The 24102-nt window shown below is 59.2% G+C and overlaps 2 protein-coding genes and 1 long non-coding RNA gene across 4 annotated transcripts in view; all 3 read right to left on the bottom strand.

The window, feature by feature from the left end:
- Positions 1-3162: 3162 nt before the first annotated feature.
- Positions 3163-4840, bottom strand: LOC132537061 (uncharacterized). The gene is made up of 3 exons (XR_009548568.1): positions 4815-4840; positions 4429-4515; positions 3163-3691 (listed from the first exon to the last, which is right to left on the bottom strand). It is a non-coding gene; the product is annotated as an uncharacterized LOC132537061 (long non-coding RNA).
- A 31-nt stretch (positions 4841-4871) lies between these two features.
- On the bottom strand, positions 4872-17163 carry BDH2 (3-hydroxybutyrate dehydrogenase 2). Of its 2 annotated transcripts, none has more exons than XM_016194490.2 (10): positions 15882-17163; positions 15057-15141; positions 14618-14696; positions 13301-13397; positions 11870-11978; positions 10415-10475; positions 9426-9539; positions 6824-6882; positions 6222-6314; positions 4872-5267 (listed from the first exon to the last, which is right to left on the bottom strand). In XM_016194490.2, exons 2-10 carry the CDS (start codon positions 15126-15128, stop codon positions 5214-5216), a joined length of 738 nt encoding a protein of 245 aa, XP_016049976.1. In that variant the 5' UTR covers positions 15129-15141; positions 15882-17163; the 3' UTR covers positions 4872-5213. The 2 variants fall into 2 exon arrangements, with proteins under 2 accessions (XP_016049976.1, XP_016049977.1); XM_016194491.2 differs by having other exon boundaries at positions 15885-15903.
- A 2732-nt stretch (positions 17164-19895) lies between these two features.
- Positions 19896-24102, bottom strand: part of CENPE (centromere protein E) — a 54054-nt gene continuing 49847 nt past the window's right edge. Inside the window, exons 45-48 of the mRNA XM_060172388.1 lie at positions 23020-23117; positions 21689-21860; positions 21082-21347; positions 19896-20199 (exon numbers count right to left, since the gene is read on the bottom strand). Coding sequence (XP_060028371.1) covers positions 20108-20199; positions 21082-21347; positions 21689-21860; positions 23020-23117 — 628 coding nt within the window. The 3' untranslated portion in view covers positions 19896-20107. The remainder of the gene's footprint in view (positions 20200-21081; positions 21348-21688; positions 21861-23019; positions 23118-24102) is intronic.

Here is a 24102-nt window from a genome sequence, read left to right as displayed (position 1 = left end):
TGGCACAGGCACCGCCATGCGAGCTGCTTGACATGGTACCAGCTTTGCAGGAAGATCAGCAAGGCTGGACTCTCCAGGCCAAAATGAAACCATCTCGCCTTTTGCTATGAATAGGGCTTGGGATTAAGCTCTGTGTGGTCTAAATAATCTCGACCTATGGCCAGGCGCAGAGCCTGCTGACCAATAACAAAAGGAATGACAAAACCTGCACTGCACTCTGTAAGACTGATCACAATGGAACAAGCAATATCAGTCATGCAGAATTTTTTAGGAGACTCCAAGAGGAAGAAATGTTTCCCCCTTTATCTACGCCATTCTCCCTAAAATATAGAGAAAGATTGGTGGTTCCCATAGTGCAGGGGCCACCTTACAAAGCATAATCAATAAATGGATATTTATGATACCCACCTAGATACAATGGGCCTTTTAATCTACCACCCACCACTATGCTCCCACTTCCTTATGCAGGAATAGTACAGGAGAACCTAGGTCACATAGTGAGCACACACAGAAGACGAATTCCAGCCAGAGAGCTTCACTTTATGGAGAAGATGGCCAGATCAGCACCACCTTGGTGCCTTCTCAGTATGGAACAAAACAAAACTCCTTGATCGAACAATGAAAGAGATCTTATGAAAATGGGGGGATTCGGGCGGTAGCGCAGCAAGTTAACCGCATGTGGCACAAAGCGCAAGAACCGGCATAAGGATCCCGGTTCGAGCCCCCGGCTCCCCACCTGCAGGGGAGTCGCTTCACAGGCGGTGAAGCAGGTCAGCAGGTGTCTGTCTTTCTCTCCCCCTCTCTGTCTTCCCTTCCTCCCGCCATCTCTCTCTGTCCTATCTAACAATGACAACATCAATAACAACAATAATAGCTAAAACAACAGTAAAAAGACAACAAGGGCAACAAAGGGGGAAATAAGTAAATAAAATGAAAGAAAGAAAAATGGGCCGCTCAATTTGTTTAAGGCCCCTAGAAACATAACAAGCTGGAACTTTCTATGAAACGTGGCTTCTGATGCATAGGGGCAAGAAGATGGCAGAAACACACAGGTAGAATATTAATCTTGATCAATAGGACATCTGCCCAGCACACAGGTACAGGAATAACAAACGACATAGAAACTGTGATGTGAGAAAAGTGCCCCTGGACTGTGAAAGTTCCACAAAGCAGGAGGTGTTCCCTACCTGGGCTCTTCTTGCCTGGTGATTTTTGTTTTAATAATCAAAGCCTTGGGGATTTGTGTGTTAGTGACCAAAGCCTTGGTGATTTTTGTTCTAATGTTGTGAGCCTTATGAAGTCTCATAAGGCATAAAACAATAAAGTTCTTCCTGAGCATGGCAGAGATGTCTCTGTCCTGCTCCTGAAGCAGTTGACGTCTCTCTCATCCGATTCTCGCCGACCCCCTCATCTTTCAGGATACCCTAATAACCTGCTAGTGTTGGCCCCTGGCAAAACAGAAACTTAAAAATCAGCAAGGAGGGCTGGTGAAAGAGCTCACTTGAGCAGTGTGTTTATTTGCTATGTATACAATCCAAGTCTGAGCCCGCACCACATAAAGTTTCAGTGCTGTGCACTGCAGTCAGTCCCTCTCTCTCTCTCTCAAATACACAAACACCCTCTGTCTCTGTTAAAATGAAACTAAAATCAGCAAGGATACAATGAGACACAAGCCTGTAGTGAAAAATATGCGACTGTGTCATTTGAAAGAAAAACTGACAGAATTGCTCAGCTAATTAGACTCGAGAGACAAGTTCAGCTAATGTCCCTTATATGTGAAACTGCAATGGCCAAAGCAAACAAACGTACAGCAACTCAGAGATCACCAAACAGACTCACTTTGCGAGTCCTTGTGTGGTTCTAAAGGGCACAGGACTTAGGTGGAGGGTGTCAGTTATACACACCCAGTCTGGGAACCCATACTCCTCAAATCTTACAATTTGGTAACCCGCCATTTAATCAGGAGCAATAAAAGGTATCAGAGTAATAAACAAAGGTCTCTCATCCGGGAGCAGGGAGCCCCCATAGCTGTCCCACCCCAGAGCCACACAGAGGCCCTGCCCCAGACCCCCGGAGCACAGGGCCCACCCGAGCCCCGGCTGCGACCCTCCCCCACAGGCCCCGCCAGGGCTCCCCACGCTCCCCAAAGCAGAAAGCGCCCCGAGGTGCCCTGCAGACCCGCACACGCACCCGGGCCCGGCTGACCTGCGGGGGCTCGTCTCTCGCGGCCGCAGGCGAGTCGGGAAGCGCCGAGTCTCAGCCACTCGGTTCCGTCCCGCAGCTCGCGGCACCCGCAGGGCGGACACGGTGGCCATCTCGCCCCATGCCCGTGTCGGTGGCCGGGCGGCCAGTCTTCTGGGGGGCAGCCATCTCCACGCCCGGCTCCCGTCCCGGGAAAGCCGGGATCAGACTGCAGGCCCCGCAGCCGCACGCAGCCGCGATTGCCGACACCTGGGCTCCGGCCGAGCCTTTCCCGCGGCCATGGGGGCGGCCAGGGGGCAGGGGAGCCGGGCTCGCCCTCCTCGGTGTGCGGCTGCTCCCGCCACACAGCTTCCCGCGGGCGGGGGCTGCACCCCGACCCTCCACCCTCAGGGAGTCTCTTTCCTCCCCCTCTAGCAATTCCTCCTCCTCCTTTTCCTCTCTTTGCAGAAGCTGCTCAGCTCCGGGTTAGCGCTGAGCTGGACACTGAACCTGGAACTTCAGAGCCTCAGGCACGAAAGTCTTTTGCACACATTATGCAGTCCCCCAGCCCTGTGACTGGTCTTCATTCAAAGTCACTAATTTGCGACTTCATCTATTCTCGCCCTCAGTAATAGCCACTGCTGGGAGCAAATTGCTATTTTTCATCTCTATCAGTTGACTTGCATTTATCTATGTGTTTATGGTATTTTATTTTACTTTTAACCAGAGCACTGCTGAGCTCTGGCTTCTGGTAGTGCTGGGGGAGGGGTGCGGCTTGAAGCTGCCACTGTGAAGCCCCAGGCAGGAGAGTCTCTTTGCATAACCATTATGCTAGCTCCCCACCCTAAATAAATCTTAAAAAGAAAGGCCATTGTGAGAGACCCTTAAGTCTTTAAAAGCACAATACCACAAATGTTTAGTACAAAAATTCTTTTTATAAAGTGTTATCTCTGACCATCTGCGGCCAGTAATTTTGTATTGTTTAGGTCAGCTACTGTCAGTGCTTGCAAATCCCCCAGCAGAGACCCTCAGACTCTCTCCCTCCTTTCCTTATTTAGGCAATGGGGAGACTGTGAGCTCTGAAGCCCAGCCCAGGGGTGGAGGAGAGAGTTCAGTGGCAGGTATAAAAGATGGGGGAAGGCTGAGGGCGGTGGGTACTCTGCTTCCTGACGGCCACTGTTGGTGGTCCACCCTTTTGCAAAAGAATAAATGCCTTGCTTCAACTCCTTATTTTTTGCCTTGACAAGTCATTTTAACCAGATGTCACTTACAACACTCTGTATCTTCTTTATCTAACCGCTGCTGCCGTGTGAGGGTGCCCCACGACATCTAGACACCCAGGGGCTATTTTTCTTTTCCATAATAGATCAAAGATTTAACTCTGGAACCCCAGGGAATAGCACAGTGGATCACACAGTGGACTCTCCTGCCCGAGGCACCAGGCATACAGGTTCAGTCCCCAGCATTAGCAGGACCTCAGCTGTGCTGTGCTCAGGTGAACAGAAAGGAGCTGCAGAGTTGGGGAAGGGCCTGTGGCTATCCTAGTTTGGTTTTTTTCCCCCTGAGACTGAAATCTGATATGGCAGTGGATCCAAGTTATTGTCTGGGGAGGTGATGTCATGGCTGGCAGAAGGACCAGAAAGCTGGATCAGGGAAGAGAGTAGCTCCCTAATATGGGAAAGGGGTATAAATATTGTTGACTGTAAACCCCATCGATTTGATGTGAACTGGGGCCCATATTCAGCTTAGGAGCCTATGTGACCTCTGCATCCCTGTAGCTCTGAGCTCACATTCTGTGGTCATGAGTAGGAACGTTCCAAGCTGCCCCAATATCAGGACCCATCTTCCTCAGGTGCAGCATAGAGTGTTGTCCAGCCTCCCTTCAGAGGATGGAACATTCTCTACCGTGGTCCTAGAGCTCTGCTTCCCCAGAGCCCTGCCCCACTAGGGAAAGAGAGAGGCAGGCTGGGAGTGTGGATCCACCTGTCAACACCCATGTTCAGCGGGGAAGCAATGACAGAAGCCAGACCTCCCACCTTCTGCATCCCACAATGACCCTGGGTCCATACTCCCAGAGGGATAAAGAATAGGAAAGCTATCAGGGGAGGGGGTGGGATATGGAGTTCTGGTGGTGGGAATTGTGTGGAGTTGTAACCCTCTTATCCTATGGTTTTGTCGGTGTTTCCTTTTTATAAATAAAAAAAAAATTTTAAAAAAAGAACAGAAATGAGCTGAGCTCTCACTCACGCTCCTTCTGTAAGCGAGGATGCCAAGCCCCTTCCCGCCACTGTTATTTCATTCATTTCTCTCTTGTATTTTGGCTCTATTGCAACCCTGAAATACCCAAGACACTCAGAAATCACAGTAAACACGAAACAATCACCAGTAGACACACCTGATGTGATTGGACAAAGACATTATTTATTGGGTCTTCAGGGTTGTCGCTGGGGCTCAGTGTCAGCACTATGAATCCACTGCTCCTGGCGGACATTTTCACCTGCCATTTTAGTGGACAGGACAGAGAGAAACTGAGAGAAGAGGGGAGATAGGGAGAGAGAAAGAGAGACACCTGCAGACCTGCTTCACCGCACGTGAAGCGATCCCCCTAGCACGTGAGGAATGGGGGCTCAAACCTGGATCCTGGAGTGGGTCCTTGCACTATGTGCACTTAACTGGGTGTGCCCCTGCCTGGCTCCTGACAAAGAAATTATGTCCCCCTGCCCGTCATCCAGGTGTAACGCTGTGACTGACGTGCTGAGAGCCTGCATGAGACGGCCGGACAGGTGTCTGGAGGCTGCAGACTGGGAGGCTGTGGGCCGAGCGCCTCTCACCTAGCACAGCGGGGCTTCTCCCCTGAACTCCGGTGGCAGCTGTCTGTAGGTGGGCTCATGTCCTCTCCCTTGGCTGAGTCCAGATAGAGGCAGACACTGGGGGCACCAGGCTCTGGACAAGGGGCTTCCCAGACAGACAGACGGGTGGACGGGCAGGCATCTTCTTCCCTCACGAGGTTTTCTGAGCCCTACGTCCTGGGCTCACAGGCTCCAGCCCCCATCAATGACAACAGCATTGCCTGTCATGTAGGCTGACTGGGGACCCAGAGACAGGAGCGTCAGTGGGTGGGACACGTGGCAGGTGAACTCCCGGGGACCAGGGCTTCCCCACATGGCCCAGCGGTGGACCCCGGACCCATCAGCTGACCCCGGAACTAATCAACTGGCCTCCCTTTCCAAATATATATATAAATGTTCTTATTCTGGAGCCAGGTGGTGTTATACTTGGTTGAGTAAACACGTTACCATATGCAAGGACCCGGGTTCGAGCCCCTGGCTCTCCACCTGCAGGAAGAAAGCTTCACGAGCAGTGAAGCAGGTCTGCAGGTGTCTCTCTGTCTCTCCCCCTCTCTTATTTCCCTCTCCTCTCTCAATTTTTCTCTGTCTTATCAAATAAAAAAAGAGGGGCTGGGTGGTGGCACATATGGTTGAGTGCACATGCTACAGTTCAAGCCCCCAGTTCCCTACAGGGAGAAGCTTCACAAGTGGTAAAACAATGCTGCAGGTCTCTCTCTCTCTCTCTTACCCCACCTCCCCTTTCCCTCTCAATTTCTCTGTCTGTGTTCAATAAATAATAAGGATAATGATCATAGTACAGAAAAGGGAAAAATTAGCCACACTGGGAGTAAGGACTTGTCGTGCGGCCACTGAGCTTCAGCAATAACCCTGGTGGCACTACAAACATTTTTTTAATTCCATATTTGGGGGAAAGAGATGAACAGAAAGGAGAGACCCCACAGCCACACTCCACCACCCACGGGGCTCCCCTAGTGCCACCACGGCTCTCCCATGTGGCGCCAGGGCTCTACCCGGCCACCGCCATGACTTCTGAGCACTTGCCACCTGTTGTGCACAGCTGGCTGTCCCCGACCCGAGGGTCTGCGGGACTGGGCAGCGACAGAGTGGCTGAGTCACGGGAGCCACGTGGAGCCGGGGGCAGCATAGGTGGCGCTCGGTGCCACCGCTCAGGGACGTGGGGACAGGCCTCACCTCGTCAGAGGCCAGGTACACACAGAGCAGGGCTACTTCCTCAGCGCTGGCAAAGCGTCCAGTCTTCTGCCGCTTCAGAAAGTCACTCAGTGCCTGCAAACAGGTGACCCTCCTGGGGACAGGTGACCCTCCTGTGTCAGGTGACCCTCCTGGGACAGGTGACCCTCCTGGGACAGGTGACTCTCCTGGGACAGGTGACCCTCTTGGGACAGGTGACCCTCTTGGGACAGATGACCCTCCTGGGACAGGTGACCCTCCTGGGACAGGTGACCCTCCTGGGACAGGTGACCCTCCTGGGACAGGTGACTCTCCTGGGACAGGTGACTCTCCCAGGATGGGTGACTCTCTTGGGGCAGGTGACCTTCATGAGACAGGTGACCCTTCCATGGCAGGTGACCCTCCTGAGAGAGGTGACCCTCCCACGACAGGTGGCCCAATACAGGGGAACCTCCCACAACAGGTGACCCTTCCAGAACAGGTGACCTTCCTGGGGACAGGCGACTCTCTGGGGAGAGATGACCCTCCTGGGACAGGTGACCCTTTCAGGACAGGTGGCCCCGAAACTGTGCGGGAGGCAGGGGAGGGACACAGCATGGACGCACCTCCGCGGGGTCAGGACTGGCCTGGATCCGCTCCTGTAGAGACGGGGTGTCCACAGTTCCTGCAGCCAGAGGGGCACAGTGTGGTCACCGCCTCCATGGGAAAGCGGGGTCCCATCCCCGTCCCCCGGGCTCAGAGCTGTGCCCTGCCCCTGCCCTGCACCCAGACTCCACCATGGTCCAGACTCGCAGGGCCTGCTTCCCCCAGGCGCCCTGTGAACAGACTCTACCTGTGCAGACAGGGCAACCACTAGCCCCACACCTGTTCCTTTGGCTATACCCACTCACGGGGACACCTCACTCAAAGGGACACCTCACTCACAGGACACCTCACTCAAAGGGACGCCTCACTCACGGGTCGCCTCACTCACGGGGACGCCTCACTCATGGGGACGCCTCACTCACGGGGACGCCTCACTCACGGGGACACCTCACTCACAGGACGCCTCACTCACGGGGACGCCTCACTCATGGGGACGCCTCACTCATGGGGACACCTCACTCATGGGGACACCTCACTCACGGGGACGCCTCACTCACGGGGACGCCTCACTCACGGGGACGCCTCACTCACGGGACGCCTCACTCATGGGGACACCTCACTCACGGGGACACCTCACTCACAGGACGCCTCACTCACGGGGACGCCTCACTCATGGGGACGCCTCACTCATGGGACGCCTCACTCATGGGGACACCTCACTCACGGGGACGCCTCACTCACGGGGACGCCTCACTCACGGGGACGCCTCACTCACGGGACACCTCACTCACGGGAACACCTCACTCACGGGGACACCTCACTCACGGGACACCTCACTCACGGGGACACCTCACGCACGGGGACACCTCACTCACGGGGACACCTCACTCACGGGGACACCTCACTCACGGGGACACCTCACTCACGGGGACACCTCACTCACGGGGACACCCTCAAATCCCGAGGACACCCCTGACTCACAGGGACAACCCCACTCACAGGGACACCCCCACTCACTGGGACACCTGGAGACCCCCCACTCAAAGGAACACCAGGGGACATCCCCAATCACTAGGACACCCCACACTGTTGGGAACCTCCCACTCAATGGGGCACCTACACTCTCAGGGGTTTCTGGGGACCAACCAATATTGGGACCCCTACACTTGGGGACCATCCATGACCAGCACCAGGGAAACACCCAAACACTGGGACACCACAGCGGTCTGGGGAATCTGCACCCTACGGAGCACCAAGGACACCCACTCTCCGGGATCCAACTTTTGGGGACCCAAATATGAGAGACCCCCACTCTAGGGGACTCCACTCTCAGGAACCCATACTCTTAGGAATCACACTCTCAGGGACCCCCACCCCATACCCCACTCTCGGAGACCCCGCTCACACGGACCCCCCACTCTCAGAGACCCCGCTCACCCGGACCCCCCACTCTCAGAGACCCTGCTCACCTGGACCCCCCACTCTCAGAGACCCCGCTCACCCGGACCCCCCACTCTCAGAGACCCCGCTCACACGGGACCCCCCACTCTCAGAGACCCCGCTCACCCGGACCCCCCACTCTCAGAGACCCCGCTCACCCCGACCCCCACTCTCGGAGACCCCGCTCACCGGGACACCCCACTCTCGGAGACCCCGCTCACCCGGGACCCCCCACTATCAGAGACCCCGCTCACCCGGGACCCCCCACTCTCAGAGACCCCGCTCACCCGGGACCCCCCACTCTCGGAGACCCCGCTCACCCGGGACCCCCCACTCTCGGAGACCCCGCTCACCCGGGACCCCCACTCTCAGAGACCCCGCTCACCCAGACCCCCCACTCTCGGAGACCCCGCTCACCCGGACAACCCCACTCTCGGAGACTCTGCTCACCCGGAGACCCCACTATCAGAGACCCCGCTCACCCGGACACCCCACTATCAGAGACCCGCTCACCCGGACCCCCACTCTCGGAGACCCCGCTCACCCTAACCCCCACTCTCGGAGACCCCGCTCACCCGGGACCCCCACTCTGGAGACCCTGCTCACCCGGACCCCCCACTCTCAGAGACCCCGCTCACCGGGATCCCCCACTCTCAGAGACCCCGCTCACCGGGACACCCCACTATCAGAGACCCCGCTCACCCGGACCCCCCACTCTCGGAGACCCCGCTCACCCCGACCCCCACTCTCAGAGACCCCGCTCACCCGGTAACCCCACTCTCAGAGACCCCGCTCACCGGGACCCCCCACTCTCAGAGACCCCGCTCACCCGGGACCCCCCACTCTCGTAGACCCCGCTCACCCGGGACCCCCACTCTCAGAGACCCCGCTCACCCGGACCCCCCACTCTCAGAGACCCCGCTCACCCGGTAACCCCACTCTCAGAGACCCCGCTCACCCGGACCCCCCACTCTCGGAGACCCCGCTCACCTGGACCCCCCACTCTCAGAGACCCCGCTCACCCGGACCCCTCACTCTCAGAGACCCCGCTCACCCGGGACCCCCCACTCTCGTAGACCCCGCTCACCCGGGACCCCCACTCTCAGAGACCCCGCTCACCCGGACCCCCCACTCTCAGAGACCCCGCTCACCCAGACCCCTACTCTCGGAGACCCCGCTCACCAGGACACACGCAGTTGCAGCGGATGCCCTGCTGGATGAAGTCTGCGGCTACTGACTTGGTGAGGCCGATGACGGCGGCCTTGGTGGCGCTGTACACACACCTGTTCTGCACTCCTGGGAGTGGGGGCGGGGGCGGGGGATCAGGGACACGGCCCCCCCACCAGAGCTCCCCACTGCCCATGAGGGTGCCCCCAGCCTGTGTTTCTCAGGGGCCCTTTCTTGATCCATGACAGGGACTGGGGGGGCAGGAAGGCAGCCCACCTAGTAGGGTGGCCGCCTCACCATGCACGGGGCCCAGGTTTGAGCCCCAGCACCTTCTGGGAGGACATCAGCACTGGGGGAAGCTCTATGCTGTGATGCCTCTGCTGTCTGTCTGCCTGTCTGTGTGAAAAAGTCTGCATGTAGAGTGAAATCTCTACCTTTTTGTTAATTTTTTTCCACCCAGAGTGCTGCTGGGGATTGGACCTGGGCCTCATGACTCAGGCAGGAGAGTCTTTTTCTTTGTATTACTTATTTATTTGTTTATTTATTGAGAGAGACAGATGATAGGTAGGTAGGTAGGTGGGTAGACAGACAGACAGACAGATAAGCAGACAGATAGGCAGGCCAGAGCCCTGCTCAGATCTGGCTGCTGGTGCTGGGGATTGAACCTGGGATCTCAGGGGCTCAGGCAGGAGAATCTTTTTGCAGAACCACTGTGCCATCTCCCCAGCCTCATTACTACTATCATCATCATCATTATTATTTTCTCCAGAGCCCTGCTCAGCTCTGGCTGATGGTGGTGCTGGGGATTGAACCTGGGACTTCAGCACCTCAGGCAGGAGGGTCTCTCTGGAGAACCATCCTGCTGTCTTCCCCACATCCGGGTGACTCAGAACTCGCGGCTGAGGCCTCAGGCTTCAGGCCCGCTCCACCCACAGTCTGGGGGAGGGCTGTGTGCACCCCTCTCAGCCGGATGTGCCCACCCGCCCCAGGGTCCCTAGACCTACCTTTCAGGCTGGACGCCACAGAGGACATGTTGATAATGTTGCCTGACTTTTGAGCCAGCATCTGCAAGGTCGAAGGGAGGCTGCCAGGGTGGGGGCCTCCCTCTCTCCCTCTCTCTCTCTCTCTGTGTCTCTCTTTCTCTCTCTGCGTGTCTCTCTCACAAGAGCTGACCTGAGAGCATCACTTTGTGCTGAGCCAGGCTTTCTGACCCTCCTGCTAACGCCCTGGGGTCCCCATGGGAAGACAAGTGGTCAGCGCCCACAGGCTGGGAAGGGTCCCAGTCAGCCCTGCAGTTTCTCTGTCTCTCGGCCTGTCTCTCCCTGTCTCAGTCTCTGAGTTCAGGGTCTCAAAACTTACACTTTTGAGACCCTGAACTCACCCCACCCAGTACTGCATGCTTTTTTTTTTATTGGATAGAGACAGAAATTGAGAGGGGGGAGATAGAGAGAGAAAGAGACAGAAAGACACCTGCAGCGCTGCTTCACCACTCTTGAAGCTGTCCCCCTGCAGGTGGGGACCGGGGGCTTGAACACGGATACTTGTATGCTGTATGTAGCAGGCACTCTTAATCGGCTGCACCCCCACCTGGCCCGATGTTCTTTTTATTAAGAAAGCGAGGGGCTGGGAGGTGGTGCACTGGGTGAAGCACATAAAGTACTAAGTGCAAGGACCCAGGTTTAAACCCCTGGTCCCCACCTGCAGGGGGAAAGCTTCAGAAGTGCTGAAGCAGGGTTGCAGGGGTCTCTCTGTCTTCCTCTTCTCTCAGTTTCTCTCTGTTCTATCTAATAATGATAATAATAATAATAATAAGCAGCCACCAGGAGCAGGTGGATTTGTAGTGCTGGCACCGAGCCCCAGTGACCGGAATCAGAAATAAATAAACAAGAAAAGAGGGAAACGAGACCAGTGGACAGTGAGGATACTTGGGAAGGAAGGAGGAAGTGGCCTCAGGGCCCAGGGTGAGACCCCCTCAGCTGGGAGCCCTCAGGAGCCAGCCAGACCGGCTTCCCCTTGTCCGTCCTTCCAGAACCTTCCGTCCCTCCTGCCCAGACATGGCTCCTCTATCTCCTCCCCCAGCCCGGGGGGCTCTGGACAGAAGGACTCCCGTGGGGCTTCTGCTCCCAGCCTGGAGGGGCAGGTGGCTCTCATGGCCAAGTGGGGGCAGAAGCCTCCAGAGGTGACCCACGGGGAGGGAGGCCTGAGGTGACCCACTGGGAGGGAGGCCTGAGGTGACCCGCCAGGGAGGGAGGCCTGAGGTGACCCACCGGGAGGGAGGGAGGCCTGAGGTGACCCACCGGGAGGGAGGCCTGAGGTGACCCACCGGGAGGGAGGCCTGAGGTGACCCACTGGGAGGGAGGCCTGAGGTGACCCGCCAGGGAGGGAGGCCTGAGGTGACCCACCGGGAAGGAGGGAGGCCTGAGCTGACCCGCCAGGGAGGGAGGCCTGAGGTGACCCACCTTCGGGAGGAAGGCCTTGGTGGTGAGGAACATGCTGCGCACGTTGAGACTCATGGAGAAGTCCCAGTCTTGTTCCTCGCAGTCCAGGATGGTGCCGTGGTGCACGAACCTGGGGCAGAGAGGACAGGACCCTCACCCCCATGCCCAGCACACCCCAAAGACTCTCTCCATAAGCCAGGAGGGGAAGGGGCCCAGGGATGGGGCGGGGGGAGGGGAGGGAGAGACAGGGGAGAAGGAGGAGAGGGACAGAGAAATAGACAGAGAGGGGAGAGGGGGAGAGACAGACAGACAGACCTAGAGAGGGGGAGAGGGAGAGAGGAGAGAGAGAGGGAGGGAGGGGGAGAGACAGAGGCAGAGAGGGAGAGAGAAAGGGTGCAAGAGAGGGAGAGAGAAAGGGAGCAAGAGAGGGAGAGAAAGAGGGAGGGAGGGAGAGAGAGAGGGAGTGAGACAGGGAGAAAAAGAGAGAGGGAGGGAGAGAGGGAGGGAGAGAGAGACAGGGAGAAAGAGAGAGAGGGAGGGAGAGAGAGGGAGAGGGAGAGAGAGGGAGAGAGAGAACGGCTGGAGTGCAGAGGCCAGCTGGGTTTGTCCTTGTGCCCAGGGCAGCGGGACTCCCAGGCTCTGGCCTCCTCAGTGAACATAAACACATGAAGGACAAAGCTAAAGAGAGAGAGAGAGAGAGGGACACCCAGCTACGCACACACAGCTCGAGGACCCGGGTTCAAGTCCCTGCTCTCCACCTGCGGGGTGGGGGGGAAAGCTTTCCGAGTGGCGGAGCAGGGCCGCAGGCGTCTGTCTCCCTCCCCTCTCCCCCTTCCCTGTCCATTTCTCTCTGTCAGTAATAATAACAGTGACATGATCACCATCAGGGAGCTACAGCAGGACTCAGTGTGAGCCGGGTAGCAGGAGACCCTTGCCAAGGAGAGCTGGACCCACCTGCATTCCGGCCCAGGGGGGGGGCTGCACGGAAGCCCGGCAGGGGCAGGCAGGAGGCGGGCCAGGGGAGGGTGGGGACTGAGAAGTGACTGTGTCCCCATGCCTGGCTCCAACACCCGTGCCCCGAGTCGCAGTGCCAGGATCCAGCTCAGACACCCAGGGGTCTTCTCTGCTTTCACCGATGTCCCCAAATGACATCACGGTCCCTTGCCACCCCTGCCCCCCACCTTCCCATCCAGCCCGAGGACGTGGAGAGCCACCCGCCCCTTGTCCCTTCCACTGCCAGACACGGGCGAGATGGACTCCCAGGCCACGCTGGGGAGGCTCCGGGCTCCCGGGTTCGAACCCGCAGAAGTCCTAGGACCTGGGCAGGGCTCTGGTGGTGGTGGGGGGACACGTGCTGGGGGGTCTCAGAACAAGCCCCCCCCCCAGTTTCTGGCACTGGACTGCGTGCCTGAAGCCTCTCGGCATGGCCAGGGGCGAGAAGAACCTGGTTACCCGGCCACATTGAAGAGCACGTCCAGCCTGTCCACCTCACTGGCGAACTGGTCGATCTGCCTCTTCTTGGTGACGTCCAGGACTCGCGTCTGGATGCCTGGAGAGTCGGGGGACATGTGTGTCACCGGGCCTGGGAGGCAGGGGGCTGGAACAGGGGCTCCTGGGGACAATCACAGGGCAAACCAGCCCTGCCAGCCTCGCTGCCCGGCCACATGCCTCTCCACCCCCTTTCTCTCTCTCTCTCTTTTTTTTGTTTTGCCTCCAGGGTTATTGCTGGGGCTCGGTGCACTACAAATCCACTGCTCCTTTTTTTTGCCGTTGCTGTTGCCCTTGTTGTTATTGCTGTCGTCGTTGTTGGACAGGACAGAGAGAAAGGGAAAGAGGAGGGGAAGACAGAGAGGGGGAGAGAAAGACAGACACCTGCAGACAGGCTTCACCGCTTGTGAATCGACTTTCCTGCAGGTGGGGAGCCGGGGGCTCGAACCGGGGGCTCAAACTGGGATCCTTACGCCGGTCCTTGTGCTTTGTGCCACGTGCGCTTAACCTGCTGTGCCTGTCCCCTGTCCCCTCTCTTTTTTTACTCTTTTTATTTCATTTATAACTGGTTAAAGACAGAAATTGAGAGGGGTGGGGAGAGGAGAGAGAGAGAGGGAGAGAGAGAGAGAGAGAGACCTGTAGCCCGGGTTCACCACTCATGAAGCTTTCTCCCTGCAGGTGGGGACCAGGGGCTTGAACCTGGATCCCTGTGCACTGTAACATGTGCGCTCAACCAGGTGCGCCACTGCCTGGCTCCCCCCCCTCCTTTCTCTCTCCCTCTCTCTCCCCCCCCCCTCTCCCTTTCTATTTTATTTGACAGGACAGAGAGGAATTAAGAGGGGAGAGTAAGATAGAGAGACAGAGAGACATCTGCAGCCCTGCTTCACTGCTCCTGAAACTCCCCCCCTGCAGGTGGGGATCAGGGGCTCGAACCTGGGTCCTCGTGCATGGTAATGGGTACGGTCAGCCAGGTGCGCCACTGCCCATTCCCTTCTCTCTTTCGTTCTCCCTTTCCCCCACTTTCTCTCCTTCTCTAGATGAACACATCTCATGGAAAGAAGCACAAGAAGCTGCTGGCTGTGTAGTCCCTTAGCCGGGTTCTAAATGGTACTAAGTACACGCAGACCAGCACTGAGGCTAGGCTGTTTCTGCACATTGTCTGCGGGTCCTGAGGACGGGGCTCGCGGTCTGTCACAGGGTCCGGCTCTGGCCGCTTGAGGCTCCTCCGTTGGCCTCCGTTCCAGACCTTCTGCGGACACCCGCCACTCGGTCGCCACTCACCGGGGTGGCCGGCCAGCTCCTGCAGTCGGGGCTCGTTGATGTCCGTGGCGATGACCCGGGCTCCCTCCTTCGCGAAGGCCTGGGGACAGGGGGGCAGGGCGACACAGAGGGGCCTTTGTTCCGGAGGCCACTCCCCAAGGGCCCCGTCCCCAGCTTGAATTCCATTCTTTCACCTGTCACCTCTCCTTCCTGCCCCATCAGGACTTGCCTGTGACCCAGTCCTTGGCCTCCCAGAACTGGTTCTAGCAGGAGATGGGGGGGGGGGGCGGGCGGGACTCTAGCCACCTCTGCTGCCCCCTTGGATCCTGGAGGTGTCCCCTGTGTCTGGCTGTGCCCAGTGTCCCCAGGGGGACACTTTCAGCTCAGGTCGGGGGAGGGCAGGGGAGGACCCCACAGGGACGGGGCCGACTGGACCCGGGCCCTTGCCGGGAATACTCACCAAGGCGGCTGCCCGGCCGATGCCCTGGGCGGCAGCTGTGAGCACAATGACCTTCCCGTCCAGGCGGCCCATCCCGCGGTCTGGCCTGGATACGCACGGTTAGCCCTGAGCACGGGGCACCCACGGGGCCGGGCACCTGCCTAGCCACGGCCCCAGCCCCAGCCCCCTATGGCAGTGCCACAACACTGAAGGGGAAGCTCGATGCTATGGTGTCTTTCCCTCTCTGTGTCTCTGAAGCGCAGAGGAGAGGCTGGCTGGGGGCAGTGGTGGAATGGCACTGGGGGGCGGCAGGGGGAGGTGAGACCAGGGGTCTGTGCACACCCAGGGCCCCGGGAGGCCCCCCAGGACACCTCAGGGGCCTGGCTCCCTGGGCTGAAGCCATTGTCCTCCTGCCCTGGGACACTGTCCTCCTCTCCTCTGAGCTCCAGGTGGGGTTCACATTGCCTGTCGCTGGGGGCTGGGCAGGGGTACTGCCAGCTGAGCGCAAGGTCCCGGGTTCAAGCCCCCTCTCCCCACCTGCAGGGGGGAAGCTTCCTGAGTGGTGAAGCAGGGCTACAGGTGTCTCTCTACCTCTCTCTCTCTCCCCATCCCCCCTCTCAATTTCTACCTCTATCTAAAATAAGTAAATAATAAAAAATTTAAAAAATAGAGTAAGAAAAGAGAGAAAGAGAGAGAGAGAGAGAGAGAGAGAGACATCCCACGGAAAGGACACCCTCTGCTGTGTGTCCATGACCCTGCTTACAGGAGGGCTGGCTGCATAGAGTTTGAGGCGGGCCTGTACAATGGAACACTACTCTGCAGTGAAAAAGGTGAGACTGTACTTACTACCTGGAACAAAATGGCGGGGACTGGAGGCAATTAGGCCAGTGAAATAGCAGGTGAAAGATAACGAGCAGATGGTTTCACTCCGCTGTGGAGCACAGATGACTAAAGCAGATACACCTGTGGGGAAAACAAAAACAAGTAACTGAGCCAGGCCTGAACTTTGAAGACATCATGGTGGCTGGTGGTGATGGTGGCGGCGGGGGCACCCGGGGCTTCACACCGACCAGTCATGATCACGGGGCTGGGGTGGGGGGAGACCTGAACCCTATGGTTTTGTCAACCAATGTTAAACTAATCTTTTTTTTTTTTTTTTTTAAGGGCTGGGGTGATATCAGGTCCAAACTTATATTTTATTTCCCCAGAGCCCTGCTCAGCTCAGGCTGATGGTGGTGCTGGGGGTTGAACCTGGGACTTTGGGCCCTCTGGCAGGAGAGTCCTTTCACCTAAACGAGAGAGACCCCTTTCAGAATGGGAGAAGAACTTTACATGCCACACATCAGACAAAAAAAGGCTAATAACCAAAATATATATAGAGCCCACCAAACTCAACAGAAATAACAAAAGGACCCCTCCAAAAGCGGGGAGAGGATATGAACAGAATATTCATCAGAGATGAGACCCAAAAGGCCAACAGACATAGGGAAAAAAATGCTCCATCTCCCCTGTCCTATTTTATATTATTTTCTATTTTCTGCTCAGCTCTGGCTGATGGTGCTGGGGATTGAACTTGGGACCCCAGAGGCTCAGACAGGAGAGTCTTCTGGCCTAACCAGTGTGCTATCTCCCCAGCCCTATTCTAGGTCTGCCTTTTGTTCACTCACGTTAAAAATACTGTGCCTGGTTTGCCCGCCCTGGGTCAGTGCAGAGAGTGTCTCTGTTCTCCCTACTTTGTGGAGACAGAGGCATCTGAAGCTTGACTTCAGGCCCGGCCTCCGTGGGTGAGGGACCTCGTGACAGTCCCGGGCCACAGGGCAGAGCTGAGCTGAGCTGACCCAGCAGTGATACTTTAACAGACAAGCCGAGTGACCTCCCAGGACCACTGCAGACTGGGCAGGGTGGCAGCTGACTGGGCCCTGGCGGTGGACGGAGATCTGGGGGAGGAGGGCTGTCTCCAAAGAAGCCAGTGTCACCAAAGAGACCACAGGCCACCCACCTCACCCCCTGCTCCCCCAGGAGGGCGACATGGCAAAAGCCCTCTTCAGACTCTCCTGCCTGAGGCCCTGAGGACCCAGGTTCAATGCCCTGCACCTGCCAGAAATGAGCAGGGCTCCGGGAAGAACAACAGTAATAACAGTAAATAATTTGGATGGAGAGATGGGGACCTCCCCAGAGCCAGGGGAGATATGAGGGACCCCAATCCCCAGAACCAAGGGAGAGACAGAGACCCTCCCAGCCCAGAAGCAGGGGAGAGACAGGACCCCACATCAGCCCAGAAGCAGGGGAGAGATGGGACCCCACCTCAGCCCAGAAGCAGGGGAGAGACGGGACCCCTAGCCTACAAGCAGGGGAGACACTGCAGTGTGTGTGTGTGTGTGTGTGGGGTAGAGGGGCAGCTCAGAGTCTCTGCTGGCCTCTGGGCCCCGGGTGTGGGCAGAGCTGGACACCTGCCCAGGGCACCAAAGAAAGGGTTTGTTCAGGCAGACAGGTGTGCCTGAGGTCTGCAGTGTCAGCCACTCGAACCCTGGGCTGGGGACCCCCAGGTGGCCACCTCCCCACCCCAGAGTGGGCCCCGTCCTGACCTCTGGCCCAGGAGGCTGCTTTGGCCACAGGGGAAACCAAGCCCAAGCTTGCAGGCTTCCCTACCCCCAAAAAAAACGGGAGATGGGCACCTCCAGCCCAGAACCAGGCGAAAGACAGGGACCCTGCACCCCCCAGAACCAGGGGAGAGATGGGCACCTCCAGCCCAGAACCAGGCGAAAGACAGGGACCCTGCACCCCCCCCAGAACCAGGGGAGAGGCAGGACCCTCAGCCCTCTTCACGTCTCCCCCCAGAAACAAGGGAGAAACAGGAACAACCCCCCAGCCCAGAACCAGGAGACAGGGACCCACAGCCCCCTAGAACCAGGGGAGAGATGAGGACCCCACCGCCCGCCCCCCCTCCCCCCATCACCTGAGCACTCCCGGGCCTCAGCGGGGACTTTGTGCAGCCAGACTGGGGACAGGGGAGACCTTTGTGCCTGCAGGCTGGGTGGGGACACAGGACTGGCCGGGCCAGGCTCCTCCCCCGCCAGGCCTCCCTGCTACCTCCACTGGCGCCTGGCGGAACACCCTCTGGGAGCCAGCACCCCTTCCCTCCCTGGGTGCCCCAAGGCTGCGTGGGGCTGGGGGGAGGGCACCCCTGCCTGGGGTGCGGAAGCAGAAAGCCTGTGACCTGCCCCACACCCGGGACAGGCCTTAAGGACCGGAGCCGGGCAGCCTCCGTGCTGGGCAGACTACCTACCCTGCTGAGCTATTTTGCTGTACTGGTTTTCTAAACAATTTTTTTCAAGTTTTGATGTAAGATTTGATTTATTGGATAAAGACAGCCAGTAATCGAGAGAAAAGAGGGTGATAGAGCGGGAGAAACACTTGCAGCCCTGCTTCACCACTGGCAAAGCTTTCCCTCTGCTAGCTGGGACTGGGGGCTCAAACCTGGGTCCTTGTACGTTGTAACATGTGCACTCAGCCAGGTGCGCCACCAACCGGCCGCCGATTTCAATTCATTTTTTTATTGCCATCACGGCTTGTCTCTGGGGCTCGGTGCTGGCACCATGAATAATTCCCCCCCACACACCTTTTTTTATTTGCTGGGACAGAGACACAGAGATGAGAGGGAGACACCTGCAGCCCTTCACTGCTGGTGAAGCTCCCCCCCACTGCTGCAGGTGCTCAAACATGGGTCCTTGTGCATTGTACTGTGTGTGGTTAACTGCCTGGCCCTCCCAGGCAGTTCTTCATTTATGTATTTTTATGGTGGTGCTGGGGATTGAACCTGGGGCTTTGCGACCTCAGGAAGGAGAGTCTCTTTGCAGAAGCATTATGCTATCCTCCTCCCACCTCCCAGGCAATTTTTTTTTTTTTACAAGTATTAAAATCAGGTGGCAGGGAGGTGGGAGGTCCTGGGGTCCGGGCTGTGGTGACACCCTTAGAAGCTCCGTGTCAGGTGGGGAGCCTCACTTTACTGGCCTGGGGGCTGCGGAGGCGGTGGGCATGAGGGTGCAGCCGAGGTAAGTGGCTGATAAAAAATCAGCAGGCCCAAAGAAACGTGAGGAAACGGGGGTGTGAAAGAGTAGGAGCCTGCTTGCCTGCGGGAAGCAGTGTTGCCAGAAGACTCGGCACAAACGGTGCCTCAAAGGTGCTCAGTGTCCAGAGGCGGTGAGGGGGACTAGGTCGGAGACGAGTGCTCACTGAGCTGAAGCACCGGGGGACCCGATGGACAGAGAGGCTGAAGTGACAGCTGGGCCAGACCTGCGCCCAGCAGTCCCCCCGCCCCTGGCTGGGCCTCCAGGTGGGCCCCTCGCTCGCCCGCCTCCCCCCCACAGCCCTGAGGTTTGTTGGGGTGTGGGCAGGCGGTGGATGCCTTCTGTGGACAGAGGGCCACCTCCTGTGGCCTGGAGCCCTCGCTGCCCTCAGCCGGCAGGTGACCTCGGCCGTGTGGCCTGTCAGGGTGTGTGGGAGCAGGCCGGTCAGCTCTGGAGCCCCAGCTCTCGCCCGCAGACGGGGTCATGGATTCCCCAAAAGCGTCAGAACATGGAGCCTAAGGTGGAGGTGATCCAGGCAGGGGGTGGGCAGGGGCCCCTGGGCATCACCTGGGGGGATGACGGGGACCTGCTGTGAGCCACTGGTACTCAGGGAGAGTGTCCTGGCTCAGCCCCAACACCGACACAGGAGACAGGTGGGATGGGGGCAGGCAGACAGCCTGGGAACTGAGGGTGGCCAGGACAGGAGCTGTGGCTCAGGACCGTGGGCACACCCCCGTGGGACCGCAGGGTCCCGCTTCCTGTGAGACGGCGTGTCCCCCTGGCCCCGCGCGTGTCAGTCTGGAGCCTTTATTCTTTAAAACATTCGAGAATAAATAGGGGAGCCTCCTTGCGGGCAACACGCAGGGGTGGCTGGCTGCCCACTCTGGGGTCCCGGGGAAGGGGGGGGCGAGTCCCGAGGCTGCTGTGGCAGCGGCACCGTGTCCCCTTCGCGGTCGTCCTGGGGTGCGGTGGCGCTGCTTCCTGTGGACGTCCTCGGGTGGCTGGCTATTGCACTCGGCACTCGGGCGCTGCCCTCGCGTTGGCCAGCTGGGCGTCTGGGGCGGGGGGCTCGCTCTCGTCCTCCAGGACCTGGGGCTCTGCCAGAGGGGCCACGGAGAGAGTGGCAGAGTGAGAAGTGGGGCGCAGGGGAGGAGCGGGGAGCCCTGCTCTCCCTCACAGCTGGGGCCTGTCCCCTCACATCCGCCCACAGGAGTCACCGGGCCCAGCCAGGCCTCACTTCCAGAAGCTGACAGGACCACCCCCCAAGGCTGTCTGAGCTTATCAGCTCCCGGTGCCCACATGCCTCCCGCCTGCTCTTAGTTCAAGATGGTCTCAGGCTGACAAAAGGCCTCCATCCTCACTGGCAGCTGGACGGATCCGTTTCACACCAGGAGAGGGAGAAAGAGGTGACTGGGAAAGCCCCCCAGAGGCCCCTACCTCGCGTCAAGTCCCCGTACCATGCAGGGACTGAACCCAGGCCTCAAAGCAGCCGTCTCACCACCTCCTTCTCATGGGAGGGAGGGACAGAAGGACAGGCCCTGGGATCTTGCATGTGGGGGGTGGGCGCTCTGCTCCCCAGGCCCCTCTCCCGGGAGGCAGCGCAAGGCCCCAGAGCCCATGTGCCATTGGGGGTGTCACAGCCCAGGGCTCTCACGCCCTCCCAGCAAAGGACCCAGGGACACTGCCCTGTGGGCCTGCAGGGTGGACGGCCCCTCTGGAAGCAGCCCTGGAGCCGTGTTGGGCTGAGGGAGCCCGCATCTTTCGCCCAGGGCCCGCTGGCTGCGTAGACAGGGAGGGAGTGGGTGGCAGCAGGCCCTGACTCCCAAGAGAGGAGGCCTGGCCTGGGAGCCGCCCTGCCGAGCCGAGACCCCAGCCAAGGCCGTGAGGTGACCGTCCCTCAGGGCCTGGACACCCACTGCGTCCTGCCGGCTGTGCTGAAGGTCCCCGTCCCCCACCCCCCGAGGTGTCGGGTCACCCACCTGGGCACAGCCCCAGCCCCGAGTTGTCAAAGAAGCGAGTGGGTGGGGCGGGCAGGGACTTGGCGCGGGGGGACCCCAGGGGGCCGGGGGCCGGGGCAGCGCGTTCCTGGCACGGTGAGGACACGTGAGGCCTCTTCTTGGTGGCGGCGGGGACTCCGGGCGACTCGGGGGGGGTGTTCTCACAGGACGGTCTCTCTCTGCGGACCACCCGTCTCAGGGTGCGCTCCTGAGGAGACGTGACCTCTGGGGCAGGGTGCTGGGTGCCGCTGCGTCGGGACAGGGAGGCGTCAGCCCCCACAGACACCCCGACAGCACCCCCTCCTGCCCCTCCATGCAAAATGGGGGGCTGAGGTGCGCTTGTAAGCACACCTGTCACCAGGAACAAGGGCCTGGGTTCAAGTCCCCGCTCCCCACTTGCAGAAGGGACCCTTCATGAGTGGTAGAGCAGGGCTGCAGGTGTCCCTCTGTCTCTCTCCTGTCTCCCCCTCCCCCCAATTTCTGTCTGCATCCGAAATAAATAAAGTATGCCTCAACTCTGACGCCTGCCGAGAACCAAGGAGAAGCAGCCGTGCCCCGGCCCCGAGCTCCGCGGGCGGGCGGCCCTCACCCGGCCAGTGCGTCCTGCTGCCTCAGCAGCCGCTCGTTCTGCCGCCTGAGCCGAGAGTTCTCCTTCTCCAGCCGGGCGTACTCGCTCTTGAGGATGAGGGCCTTGGTGCTCTGCACGACACCGCTGCCCCCGCCGCAGGTCCAGGGCTTATGTGGGGGCTCTGACAGGGTCACTGTGGGAGGCAGGCACAGGCGCTGCTCAGTGCCTGCAGACCCACAGGGCATGCGGACAGTCAGAGCACGGTGGGCAGCCTGCGTAGCCCAAATGCCCTTGGGCGGGTGACTGGACAGGGAGTCAGACAGAGTCCACCGATCTCTGCCACTAGAGAGGTGGTGCGGAGGTGATCTGCTCAGCCGAGTGTGTGAGGCGATGGATGAAACAAGTGGGGAAGGCTTTCTGAACTTGCAAACACACACACAGAGGAGGCCGGACTCTCTGAGAGCTCAGGGATCGCGGAGGGTGGGGAGAAACACAGCTGTGCTGCTGGGGGCGGTGTGGAGCTGTCCCTGGCAATCCAGAGTCCCGCAAAGCACCAACGATCACTCGTGAGAACTCGCCCGCCGCCCCAGATTCACTCAGAAGGGCACACATGCCTCGGCAGCACTGAGTCCTCTGCACTAGGCAGACCTGTGGCGCAGCAGAGCAAGGGACCGAGGCAGGGGGCAGGGAGCCAGCTGAGCACTGCACAGGGCACCGAGCACTCACGCAGCAGGGGAGCAGAGAGCCAGCTGAGCACTGCACGGGGCACCGAGCACTCACGCAGCAGGGGAACAAGGAGCCAGCTGAGCACTGCACGGGGCACCGAGCACTCACGCAGCAGGGGAGCAGAGAGCCAGCTGAGCACTGCACGGGGCACCGAGCACTCACGCAGCAGGGGAGCAGAGAGCCAGCTGAGCACTGCACAGGGCACCGAGCACTCACGCGGCAGGGGAGCAGAGAGCCAGCTGAGCACTGCATGGGGCACCGAGCACTCACGCAGCAGGGGAACAGGGAGCCAGCTGAGCACTGCACGGGGCACCGAGCACTCATGCAGCAGGGGAGCAGAGAGCCAGCTGAGCACTGCATGGGGCACCGAGCACTCACGCGGCAGGGGAGCAGAGAGCCAGCTGAGCACTGCACGGGGCACCGAGCACTCATGCAGCAGGGGAGCAGAGAGCCAGCTGAGCACTGCATGGGGCACCGAGCACTCACGCAGCAGGGGAGCAGAGAGCCAGCTGAGCACTGCATGGGGCACCGAGCACTCACGCGGCAGGGGAGCAGAGAGCCAGCTGAGCACTGCATGGGGCACCGAGCACTCACGCGGCAGGGGACAGGGAGCAGGGCGCACTCACTCGAGGTGTCCTGGCTGCTCTGGCTCCTCCTCAGCTCCTCCTTCAGCACCCGTATCACTTCCTTCTGGTGGTCCACGGCCGCCTTCACAGATGCCATCCTGGGGAGAATGGGAGACGCGTGGCTTCAGTGCGAGGGTGACCCGCGTGGTGGGAGCCGGAGGCAAGTCCCCGGGATGTCCCGGAGCCGAGTGACCTGTCGCCTCGCCCCACCAACCCCAAGCAATCTGCTGGGCCCGCTTCCTGTCTCTCCTGTTATGTTTTCTCGCCTTTACTTTGTGGGGGGATGTTCGTCTACGAGACCCTGTTGGCACAGGTGGGCAGCTCCTCACCACCTCCTGATGGGGGCCAGCGCACGTGTGCCCCACGCCAAGCCCTGTCCTCGAAGCTGGGAACCCGCCGCCCTGGACTGTGGCCAGTCCAGTGTCTGGCCTGCATGTCTCCTCGTGTCTCAGGTCCCACCTCTGTGCTGAGGGAGATCGTGGGTGTCCGTCCTCCTGTCTTATTTCTCTTAGAATGAAGCCCTCAGGCTCTAAGCCATGGTGGGAGAGGACACTCCCACGTCCTTACAGCTGGGCAGACAGACCAGTTTCCTCAGCTGGCCGCATCTGCATCTGGCCATTTACAAATCGCTCATGAAGCTGCTTATGTGACTAAGAAAGTTGCCCGGCCAATGCTCACAATGATCGGGTTTGTACAGACTTCATTTCTTCATTTTTGCCTCCAGGGTTATTGCTGGGACTCGGTGCCGGCACTACGAATGCACTGTCCTGGAGGCTTTTTTTTCCCCCATTTTACTGGACAGGACAAAGAGACATGCAGAGAGGAGGGGAGACAGAGTGGGAGAGAGAAAGACAGACACCTGCAGACCTGCTTCACCGCCTGGGAAGCGTCCCCCCTGTAGGTGGGGGGCCGGGGGCTCGAACCGGGATCCTTGTGATTAGTGCTGTGTGTGCTTAGCCAGGTGTGCCACCGCCAGGCCCCTGTGCAGACCTTAATATGTTTAAGATCTGGGTGTTTGCTTTTACGACCAGAGGTGCTGTTCCCATGAGCCCCACTGAGGAGGCCGGCGAGGGCAGGGGTGTG

The sequence above is a fragment of the Erinaceus europaeus genome, chromosome 2 (genome assembly GCF_950295315.1).
Source record: "Erinaceus europaeus chromosome 2, mEriEur2.1, whole genome shotgun sequence".
Lineage (NCBI taxonomy): Eukaryota > Metazoa > Chordata > Mammalia > Eulipotyphla > Erinaceidae > Erinaceus > Erinaceus europaeus.
This window is presented reverse-complemented; position numbering and strand designations above follow the sequence as displayed.